Source organism: Perissodus microlepis, chromosome 22 (assembly GCF_051167445.1).
Source record: "Perissodus microlepis isolate ML-2025 ecotype Zambia chromosome 22, ASM5116744v1, whole genome shotgun sequence".
In the NCBI taxonomy this organism is placed as follows: Eukaryota; Metazoa; Chordata; class Actinopteri; order Cichliformes; family Cichlidae; genus Perissodus; species Perissodus microlepis.
In genome coordinates, this window is record NC_140481.1 from 26,356,950 (window position 1) to 26,369,069 (window position 12,120).

Sequence of the window (12,120 nt, forward strand, 5' to 3'; positions counted from 1 at the left end):
GAAATGTTTTTAGTTACAAAATATCTGAATGCAGAATGAATGAAACAACAACGTGAAATATGCAAAAGGTTAAACGTGTAAAATTCCTGCCTGCGGTGTTACAAGATCCCCAAGTCCAGGCAAGACTTTCCAACTAGAAAATGTGTCTGTGAGGCTTGAAAAACACCTCTGTGCTACAAATGGCCATGATTTCTATTCACGCAAGGCTGAGTTAGAATCAAAACACCTCACTGAGGATGCTGCTCACCTGTGTTTGTGTATGATGGCGTTGAACAGCTTGCCATCCCTCCAGCTGCCGGTGAAGTTGTCGCAGCGCAGGCCCTGGTATCCCTCCACCATCCTCTGAGACCACAGCAGCAGCTTCTCTTTGGCCGTCATGTCGTCCGACTGACCGTTCACCTGAATATCTGAGATCTGTAGGGCAAGACGGGCAAACAGTCAGTCATACGAACTACAGAGATCTCCTTTCATATCCGTTAGACTTGTGTTACTGTGCTCACAGCTCGTCTGTGGCTTTTCTAGACAACTTTCTCCCATTAAATTCTTGCACAAAGGTGGTATTAGCTAGTACACTACCATTTTTTTCCTGTTCTTGTTTCCTTTAAAGAAATCGGCAGAGATGCAACACTATATAATAGAAATTTTAAAAGGTGATATTTATTAAGAGGTCTTCTTTTCCTGGAAGACCTGGAGGTGGTGGCTGATGACATTTACTCTAATGTCTCTGCTTAGACTTCTTTGCTTACAACCCGAACACGGAGTAAGCGGCAGAAAATGGATGGATGGGATGACTATTATTTTTCAACTTGTCTTGAGTTTCACATTTAAAGATTAACTAAGACTGAAATGCTAATTGGAGGGCAGAGTAAAACTTTCCCTGCTCATTTCTTCCAGATTTGAGATGAGTCACATTTTAAACCTCAAATGTTACACGGCACTTTTGCTCAGAGAGCTCCTGACATCCATTAAGCTCGCTTTTTGGAGGATGCTTTTTAATTATACGAGCAGACAACAGTAATTTTAGAGCGAAATTGTTTATGAGCAACTGAGTTGATGATGTTCTAAAGTTACAGTGTTGTTGTGCCAAACAAAACTTTACAATAAATGTCTCAGTAGCTGTAAATGAAAGTTGGACCGTGCAGCAGAAACACCACAGGAAACTTCTTTTTTTAAGAGCTGCGAGGCTAAGCTATGAGTCACACGAGCATGCTACCAACATTTCCCACAGCAAAATGGTTGCTCTTCATAAAAGAAGAGAAAGGACAGAATAGAGCACTTTTTAGAGTTTCAGCTTTTGAACTCCTGGACATGAATTTTACTGCTCACATTTTAAAGCTGTTTGACGGAGTGTGACCATTAGCATGAATCCATCACCCAGCAGTTTCCCAGTGTGGTACAAATGGTGCTTTTGAATGTTTTTGGTATTTGTTTGCCTGGTTCACGTACCAGATGGGCGGAGGTCTCACCTAAACTATGCACATGCTGTAACAATTAAAGGAAATCTTTTGGAAAACTCTTTTTGCCTCTTTTCTCAATGCAGAAAAACCCACCTGCTGCACGATTTACAAAACATCAGCAAGTTTTTGTTGTCTCTGTATTAGAACCTTCTGACTTTTAACAACAATAAGACCCAGAAAACATTCAACAGTATGATGAGTCTACTATATTTTAGTTGTTGGTGATGCATTAAGCTTTAATTGATCAGGTGGAATCATATGTGCAATTCTGATATTTTCAATAGTAAACATGTACATACCATAGATTTGTCAATCTAATGTTAGTTTTATGATTCATTTGTTATCATGGAGATGTAGGCTTTTTTAAACAATTTTATTGTAATTGTTGGTAATTATTCTACAACTAAGAATCTTGTTCTGACTATTTTTCAGATGTTTCTGTATTTTTAAATATTTTGACTTATTCTGTACATATTATTTAAAATATTTATGACAATTTGATCAACATCAAATTAAAGTAAAAGTATTACGGAGTCACCAGTTCATTCATATTCGGTGTCAGAATGACACACCTCAAGTTTTTAAATGCAATGTAATTTTTTTTTTTTACATAAAAATGCTTGAAAATCATAATGCCGTTACAACAATTTCAGGATATCATAAAGTAAGCGTTCCTGTAGGACCTCGCTTGGTTGATTTGGGAATCATTTGGTTGTTTTAGGGTTAAGTGACTTCCACCGCTCTAAAATTTCATGGTGTATAAGTGGAACGAGCGCAGCTTCGCCACCACAATCCGTTTCCAGTGTTTTGGGGAAGGCTGATGAGTCACAGCAGAAGTAATAATTTTACTTACATTTTTTTGACAGGAAAGGGTGGAGAATGGAAAAAGAAGGCATTTCTTCCTTATGTTATTTTTCCCTGACGAGGGAAGCCCCTGTGCTACAACGTGGTCACAAAATGACTCAGACAGCGGGTGGAAACCGGACCTCCACCCTCGCTGCCTCTTGTTTTAAAACGTTCCTCTTTCTCTGTCACGAAGCCGGACCATTATTTTTTTATTAATAGACAAATCACCTGTGTGCATTAGTCAGCTGTGAGCTGCACCTGGGGAGCTCAGAGGAAATTCACCATTGTTTTTAATAACAGCATGTGCTGAAAAAAAAATTCTGGATTTGTTTTGATGAAATAATGTCTGCTAGATGACTTTTTTTGCTTTACTACTTTACAGCAAAGAGAATATTCAACCTTTTATGCACTGATTAGCAGTGAGTGACCATTTCTGTTTTCCCCACTGCAAAGCTTCTGAGGAAGGCCTGAGCTTCCACGTCTCCTGCCAGCTTTCTCATGGGAATCACTGAGTCATACTGAGGGACACAGACACTGATCCCACATGCACATCTCAACATCACAGTCATTACAGCATCAAAGAAAGTACTCCCACTCTTTTCTCCCAGATGAGGAAGACATCTGCCTGCCGACTGATTCTTCCAATGTGGCGTGTGTTGCTATAGGCAGTATAAGCAATTTTATACTGTTTATGTTATGAAATAGGAAGTGAAGCCTGAAATTCACAGGCATGTGATGATCGATCTTTTGCCAAACGTCTAATAACCTCCATTTGGAAACGATTGGCCTTCACTTTACTGTAACTGCTGTGTCAACATCAGCCTTCACTGATTCCCAAAAAGGGAACAGCACTTTAAATTTCCTTACCACAAAAACAGAAGCAAAACAATTACAATGAAGTATAAAATGCATGTTACTCATCCAGTGGAATAATCAGATCTATTAAGTGTGCAGTTTAAAAGTAAAACACATCATAGCTGAGGAGATAAAACTCAGCTGCCCCATCAGGCATCAGTCAGTTCATGCTGAATACATGCTGAGAACTCGGAGTTTGAGCAGAGCCAGGGCACTTACAAAATCCTGACTGTAAAGCTACAGAACAGTGCAACACCATCAATACAAACAATCAGCTCCTTTATAAGAGCTAAGCCAGGAAACTCGACCCAACTGTATTTATGCACAAATGCAAGAGTACAGATAAGGTTTGTCTGCTGCTTTGCTTTGCTACTTGTGCTAAAAAAAATCGAGAAAGTTTTGAACTAAAGTGTTCGAGTGCTGTTACAGAGACAAGCCATATTAAAATAGCCTTAGATAACAGGAAGGCTTCTTTGTGCAGTTCATCACTGAAATAGGAGAAGCTAATAGTAAGTGTGGTCTCTAATCCTATTGTTGGTTATTAGCCAAATTAATAATAGGTAGCTAGCATAGACATGCTAACAGCTAATCAGTTGCTGGTCGCTGTCGACAGTCGTGCTGACAATGATAAATCATTAATACCTTTCCAAAGAACAGTCAAGTGCAATTATTCATGAATTTGAGTGAAAACATTATTGCTAATAATTATCATTAAGTCCTTTAACCACTACATTTATGGTATCATGGCAGCCTCAGCATGAAGTAGCATGTTTGTTCAGACCTGCTGTGGAATGAGTCAGAGCTGTGGTTTGTAAATAAAGTTTTAATGAGGAACAAAAAACTTAATTTTGGGATAATAATTACCTTCACCCATTTATCTAATTTATGTTTTTTAATTAGATTTGGCCTGTGATTCTATAGGTGTCACTTGTGTTCCATATACAGTAAAAACTGCAGTTCTCTCTACATTCATTGAGTAATGGTTGGTTTGTTAACGTGAGATTGCCCAGAAGCATTATCACAGTGACTGGCAATTGCTTCTAGATTAGCTTTACTGCCATACAGTAATTTACAGCAAAATGACTTATGAGTGTCCTACATTACCTGGAAGTGAAGGATGATGGTCCATATCAAGCCAAGGGTCAGCTTGGGGTTTCCATCTGCAATGTCATCATTCCTGATGTTGACCAGTTTGACCTGAGAGGGTGTGGATAAAAATATTTTTACTGTGCTGAATACTAAGTAAAATAAAACATAATATAAAACTGTTGTTTTTCTTAACTACCTGTCTGTGTTTGAGAAAGTCCAGGGCGATCTGGACATTCTGCAGCTTGTGGAAGCGCATACGGCCTTTCTCCCGAGGCTGTAAGAGACCAGATGAGACCAAACATGAAGTGAAGGGAGCACTTTAGGTCAGCAAACAGCAAAGCCCCATGACTGAGGAACAGGTGTTTCAGGCTCCAGTAACACAAAGATCCATTCTCTACTGTACATATTTTCACAGTCATGGACTCGAAAACTTAAATTTAAAAGAAAGCAAATTTGAAGTGTGATTCAAATTCTGCGTGTTTGTGATCAAAGCGTTCAGAGCTGACCCTACAAGACCCTGAAGTGCATCAGAGATCCAGCCAAGATGTCTGCAGGTGAAAGCATGATAATGAATGATAAACATTCTCAGTGATTCTCCCAATCATCAGTCACAACTCTTCTTTTTTTTCCAAGACCTTTCAAACACTGCTCCCTGGATAATGGATTATTACACTTTGCCCCGAGTCAACTGATGACTGATAAATGTTGCTTTTCTGTTTTTATCTGCAGTACAATCCAATCAAGCAGATTCCATAAGGTTCAAGAACTCTTAAGCCTTAGAAATTATAGGAGTGGTGATCCTGACATGCACTCGTGCTCCAAGTTCTAAGCTGCAGAATTAGGTTGTAGTGACTTTGATTTCACTACAGTGTAAGAAACCACCATTTGAAACTGATAATAATAAACAGTTATTAAAAGGACAAGGACAATCAACTACAAATAAGTATTATAACAGAAGATAGAAATTCATACTCTCTATCCTGGAAATCTCCCAAGTCAATCAACCTTTATATAACAGGAATGTCTAGCAATGTTTTCAAAATCAATCCTCATTGCACAAGCACATGCAATGACTGCTGCTGGTATATTCAGCCATTTTCCATTGATATAATTGTGCTGTAAAATCAAACCCAGACCACAAACCATTTTTGTCAAATACTTTCATTCTCTAAATGAAAAGTTTGGTTTTGTACACTTCTGTAATCTGTGATGTACAGCTTTCTCAGATCTACAAGGCACAATCATAAAGTTGCGAAACTCCAACCATAAAAAACAACAACTTAACATATTTTTTTTATTACATAGGAACAAATCCTGCCCTTTACTAATTATGTTAACAGTTATTTTTTAAGAGTTATAGCAGACTCCAATAAGTCTGAACACAGATCAGTTCAATCACAGTTCAGGTTATTTGGACATCTTTGGATTTTAAGGTCAAACGTCTGACAGAAGAAGAACTTGTGGTGCAGAGCCCAGTGGAAAACTTAAAAGAAAAGCTGAGCTTCTTTCATAATCCACAATGTTCATACTTGGAAATCGTGCATTATTTTCCTGAAAACTTGCTTTGTGTCTTTGGATCTGAGACCAGACATGACATGAAAAGTCTAAACATACTGACACACTGAGGTCTTTGGGGAAACTGCTGATGCACAAATACAAGCAGTCATAATGTGGTTTCCATGGATGAAGTGATCTAAAAGTGGCATCCATGCTGGAAGTGATCCAGAGGTGCACCAGGAGAAGATCTTGAAGGGGAGACTTGACAAATTAAATCAGGCATGTTTCTTAATTTTTATGGGTGGAGTCTTTGCACTTTTTATGATACAGCCCTTTAACGAGGTAAGGACATAAAGCTACATTAAGAACGAAAACAGTATATTTTTCTAGGTTATTCTTTTCTATTCTTAAAGAAGGCTAACTTTAATGTTTACTTATGAAAACGCTAAAATAATTACTACAAATATTCTGAATAAAGCCACCAATTTAACCACATGTTTCCTATCATGGCTCCTGAACCTGCCAACTCACTGACAAAATGAAAGAGGACAATGTTGACACAGAAAGGGACAATACACAGGGAGTGTGACCATCATCATGCACAACCCAGCAGCCACCTGGGGTGGTGACACATGCTACGCCCGCGGAGGCGGCCAGCCACAGTCCAGGCGCCACTCACCAACCGCACGTTCCTCACAACGTCACGTTCCCTCGGCTACCACAGCAAGAGCATCGCAAGAGAGGAAGGCAGAGGCAAAGGGGGAAAGGTCAGGGCAAAGGTCAGCAAACAGGAATTAGACAAAGGAAAAACCAGGGATCAAACAAGTCAGTGGAGAGAGGTTAAACGATGGAAGCAAAGAATGAAATTAGTGTTTTAAGGTTACATCACCAGAAGGTGTGTTCCCAAAAAGACTAGTGCTAAGCTAAGTAAAGTAAAAGAGTGTGCACAGCCTCAGCGTGTACTGAAATGTCCAAAAATCTCTAAAGAATTAAAGTCAACACATGCAGAAGTGGAAAGAAGAAATCCAGAGTAATATCTGCCTTATAAACATTTAAAGCGGTTGAATTAACAATGAGTAGACTGGACAGTAGAACAAAGATTACAGCAAATACACTGAGTAGGGCAGTAGAGCTGGGATGATAAGAAATGCCTAGACAAGACAAGGGGGTTACAGAAGAAGCACAAATTCTAATATCGGAAGTGAAATACCACCAAAAGCTTACCAGAGTCTCTCCAGAGAGCACCTCCAACAGGGAGATAAGGTTGTGTCCATCTCTGAGGTCCTCGTACAGGTCAGTGATGTGTCGCTGGGCCTGGACAGAAAGGAAAGAAACCAGTTTTATCAGTATTGATGCATACAGGGACATTATTTTTTAATTCAGACTCCCATGATGTCAGCACCAGTGCTGAATCACTGCACACGACACAAACAGTTGCTGAGAGTTCCTCACAGTTGACAAAGGAAAACAAAATATAACTTTGTAACTCACAAATCTCATCTACAAACAAATTAAGATAAAAAGAAAAACGTGAACACACAACAATGGGGGACTGCTTTTACCCTCTGCCTTCTGCAGCAGCAATTTGCTCTGGCTTTTTAAGGATTTCACCACTTTTATTACCTGCCACAGTAATAAAAGGTGTGCTCCTTACTATTATTTGTAGTTACACTTTTGTACTTTTGTAGCCAAAGAACATGCAGACACATGCTGCACTGCAGAAAATGCTCCAAAAGTAGACAGAAAAGAGCTGAAGTCAGCGAGGGGAAAGATCAGAGGTTAGCAGTAAAAGAGGGTGGATGAAAGGGAGAGAGGGCAAGGGAGGGTAAAAATGTCAACACAAACATGCAGGGAGGAACAAATGTGTGTGTGTCCACGCAGCTCTCTGCTCACAGACAGCACCTACCTCTGCCTTCCAGTGCTGGTGGGAAAGAACAGGAGGACAGGGTGAAGGATGGAAAGAAGAAACAGTTTGATGTGAGAAGATGTAAAACTTAAAAGGACAGTGGGAACAGCGAGACAGATGGTGTGATTTGATGGATAAACAAGGACAGTCAGCTGCTTTCCGTTTCAAATTCTTTAATTTGATTCCTTCTATCCCTCAAACTAAAGAAACATGTGCATGTCGCTGTATTAATTTCATGTATATAAATGTACTTTAGTTCTCTATGATCTGCACTGGTTTCAGTGGGATTGACCCAGCTAAAAAGGATTTATAAAACACAGAACAGCATCTGTTTTTCATTCCTCACAATCTGAAGTGAAGTGTAAAACAAGCTACAGTAGATGGCATTTATCAGACAGCTGACCGTGAGACTTACAGGCCTCATAGTTTAATCTCATGACTCTGTTGTGACCATGAGTCCAAAGTGACTCGAGCGCCAGACTGCCTGAAGTCTTTTGGACCTAAATCAGAGGGATTACCCGAGAAATAAACATGACTATCGACAAAGCCTGGGAGTCATCTCGGACAGAGCCCGGTGTCACAGGATGCACATGGACGACAGCAGACATTCTTTAACACGCTTCACTTCCCGTGTTAAAACAAGGATTCATCAACATGAAAGCGTTGTAGAGACGCAACAAGGTCCAGCTGACACCGCCCAGATAAGACTGTTTTTTTTCTTTCCCTAATCGATGGTTCAATTTTAAATTAAATATTAAAAATAACTTGCTTAATATAACCTGATCAAAAGTAACTTTCTTCTGTTAGGCTTCTCTTTGCAAACAGAAGGTGTGAGCCTCAGGTGGGCGGGGCCTCAGGCACACAGATGATCATATAAGGATAGGAGCTCTTATTAACATCAAAAGGAGCCAAGAGTAGAAAAATGCTTAAAGCTGAGTGTTTACAGCAGTCTTGGGTCTGAGCTTTTGACTCACGCTGACTTCATTATTTAAATCTTTGGCCAAGTTTATACTTCAGCTATTTAAAAAATAATTATGTGACAGAACAAATCTGCTTATAGAAATATAACACCTGCTAATACTAGAAACCTGAGATTCCAACATACAAAGTTAGCGTTTTATTTCTTTATTATTTTCCTGTTGTCATAGCAACATGATATATGACAAGTTTTTTGTTTTTTTTAAAGGATTCTTTTAAGAAATCCCTGCCTTCTCCACTTATGAGTAACACAGTGACTCATAAAATGACTCAAATGTAAACATTTCCTGTCTTGTGTCATAGATGTGAAAATTCGATTTGGACTTTCCTTAGGTTTTGGACTGTCGCTCGGAATAAACTAACAAACTAAAGGCACCTATGAAATCATTTCATTACAAGTAATCATTACGTTTTAAGGCAGCAAAAATACAACCTGACCCACTAACATACTACACGAGCCAGAGTACTTTTAAATTATTCTGATTTCTAATTACTACATAAAAATCATTAACCAGTAGCTCATTAGTTCAAAGTTTTCTTACATTTTACTGAGACAGACTCCCTCCATATTTTAAAAAACTTTCATTTTGGAGTTTATGTTTAAGGATGGATCAGGTGACCCTGAGCCATCCCTTATTGATGCTGCTCTAGGTTTAGGCTGCAAGTGGACTTCCCATGATGCACTGAGCATTTCTGTCAAGGTTTTTATCTACCACTGCTGCCTTGCATTAGACCAGCGGTCCCCAACCCCCGGGCCTCGGACCGGTACCGGTCCGTGAGTCGTTTGGTACCGGGCCGCGAGAGTTGAGGCTCAGGTGTGAAATGTATGGTTTTCAGGGTTTTTAATCGGTTTTCAGCGTTATTTTGTTATCGTTTTTATCGTTTACTCGGTTTTCCTTGGTCTTTTCACGTATGTTATGAATAAATTTTCTTTTTTCAGTACCGGTACTAGTTTTATTTTGTTGTATTTATCCGCGACACCTTAAAGGCCGGTCCATGAAAATGTTGTCGGGCATAAACCGGTCCGTGGCGCAAAAAAGGTTGGGGACCGCTGCATTAGACTGTGTCTTCTCTCACTTTGAGTGTGTGTTTTTTCATATCTTTCTAAGCTCTCCTTTTTCTTTTCTGTCACAGCAGATGGCTGCTCCTCCCAGAACCTGGCTCTGCACTGTTTTTTCCTTCCCACATCACTTAGTGCTGCTCATAGGGGCCTTGTCTTATTATAAAGGTTTTCTCCATTACTTTCCAGCATAAAACGCCTAGAGACGTTGTGATTTGGCTAAATCTAAATTGAAGTGAACTGAAACTCAGGGCTCCTATATCTTGCTAATCACTTGATTATCCTCTGAATTACACAGAGAACCACAAGTTCCCAGAACTGAAAATATCTATTAGATATTAAATTACTCATTTTGTCAGAGCATCGGTGCAAAACTAAGATATGTTAAATTTATGTTGACTGTAAAATTTATGAGCAGCAAATCAGATTTAAGAAGCTGAAACCAGTTATTATCTTGGTGTTATGCTTAATAAATCAGTTTAATTATTGCTATTATGAAAGCTGTTTTAGTCGGGATAATCTGCTAAGTGATAGCTACCAAAAATATTTCTTACTGCAACAGGACTTTGCTCCTCACCTAGTTAGAAGCATTTCCTTTTAAGGGTAAGGGTCAGAACATTTGTTGAGTGTTGTTTCAGACGTATTTAACACTGATGGCCTCACACTGAATCAAATACTAATTCAACGTAGAGTCCTGGAGTTTCCTGTCCCCCTGCACAGTCCTGATGAGCCGCCCCGACCATCTGGATTCCAGATGCGTAACCTGACCGAGCCCAGGCAACGATACCGCTCTTCCCGAGCGCCAAGCTAAAGTGAGGCCAGGTGCGTGTGACTCACCCCCTCACATGCATACGGTTAACGGAAAGAGCGCGGTTGCTATTGTATCTGTTGTTCACCTTTTCCAAAGCTTTTAAAAGGAGGTGTGGAGAATCTAAATCTGATTTAGTTTCAGATTCTCTTCCAGTTTTATCTTCAGGTAATGTTTCCCAGCAGTGAGATCAGATAGCGCCGCATCTCCTAAGAAAACGTTTTTGTGTAATTTAAGTTATTATAACCAGATGGGATATGAAAGAAAGTCCAGCTTTTTGGTGTTATTTGAGGACAGCAGGAGACCTTTTTACCTACCATGGAGAATTACCGTTGAGTTATAAACTCCACATGACGTAAAGTTAACATTTTAATAGGTTTTTGGAGATTTTTAATCTATCTGAGAGTAAAGTTGCAGTGAAATGTATGTATTTTCATGCGTGAGGGTTGTTTGAAGCAGAACTTACCTTCACAAGGTGCTTGTTGACCCATTTTGTGAAGGTCTTTTTCTGAACTCTGTCCCGTTCATCTGTGGAAACACAGCAAATATACACTCTGTTTAATTTATGGTGTTAATTTAAGAGATTTTGCATTTTTAACAGCAATCACTAATCATCATCATCATCATCATCATCGTTTATTTGTATAGCACTTTAAGAACACACCAGGCAGACCAAAGTGCTGAACAACACAGATCAAAACAACTACCAAATTAAAAATAATCGTGTATTACAAACTCAGTGGTCCAGACTTAAGGGAAACAAACCATAAGCACAATGTTATTTTTAATTATTAAAACCCCCCAAAAAGAAATCTTGTATTTGGCTTTTCCAAAACAATCTACTTTCCGACTGTCTAACCTGCCAGCAGACAGGAGGAGTCATTCTTTTTTGCATGCTAGCTTAATGGCAGATAATCACTTTAAATATCATACTCATCAAAGGCTAGTTTCCTTGAATAACTCACAGACACGGGAACTACATCCATATCAAGCTTGAGAAATCTGAAACGATGATTCCCAAACTTTCTGGGCTGTGACTTTTGCACAGAAGCCCAAGCATTACCCACCATCTACATACAGCCATCTAACCCAGCGGTCCCCAACCCCCGGGCCACGGACCGGTACCGGTCAGTGAGTCGTTTGGTACCGGGCCGCGAGTCTTGAGGCTCAGGGGTGAAATTCATGGTTTTCAGGGGTTTTATTGTTAACTCGGTAGTTGTGCGTCTTATTTTGAAAGAAATATTTACGCGTTACCATAGTGACCAGAGAGCATGTTACTCTCAATGTTGTTGCCACTTTTCAGGAGGACGCTGCTAATAAAGTTACACAATTACACAGTGAATTCGCGTTTATTATTATGTTTACAAAACACCACAGTTTTTGTCTTGGTCGTATGATTTTATTTTGTTGTATTTATCCGCGACACCTTAAAGGCCGGTCTGTGGCACAAAAAAAGGTTGGGGACCGCTGATCTAACCCATAGGCCTGGATACATGATGGCTGAAACAAAATATAATTTGTCTTTATTGAGCCTAAACCGCCTTTATGGCCCTGCTCCAGATTAAAACCTCCAGCAAAACTCTTTCAAATATTTTTTATCTGTTTTTTCATCCCAGAGTCACAA

The 12,120-nt window shown here is 39.5% G+C and overlaps 1 protein-coding gene across 13 annotated transcripts in view; it reads right to left on the reverse strand.

Annotated features, from left to right (window-relative positions):
* The window catches only part of pleca (plectin a), a 108,118-nt gene that overhangs the window by 25,535 nt on the left and 70,463 nt on the right, over positions 1 to 12,120 (reverse strand). For 9 of the 13 annotated variants that reach the window (XM_084918890.1, XM_084918893.1, XM_084918892.1 and 6 more), the window contains 6 exons: positions 10,963 to 11,024; positions 6,969 to 7,058; positions 6,424 to 6,459; positions 4,444 to 4,521; positions 4,263 to 4,355; positions 248 to 414 (listed from right to left, as the gene is read on the reverse strand). In XM_084918890.1, coding sequence (XP_084775016.1) covers positions 248 to 414; positions 4,263 to 4,355; positions 4,444 to 4,521; positions 6,424 to 6,459; positions 6,969 to 7,058; positions 10,963 to 11,024 — 526 coding nt within the window. The remainder of the gene's footprint in view (positions 1 to 247; positions 415 to 4,262; positions 4,356 to 4,443; positions 4,522 to 6,423; positions 6,460 to 6,968; positions 7,059 to 10,962; positions 11,025 to 12,120) is intronic. The other 4 variants (XM_084918891.1, XM_084918903.1, XM_084918899.1 and 1 more) reach the window with 1 other exon arrangement.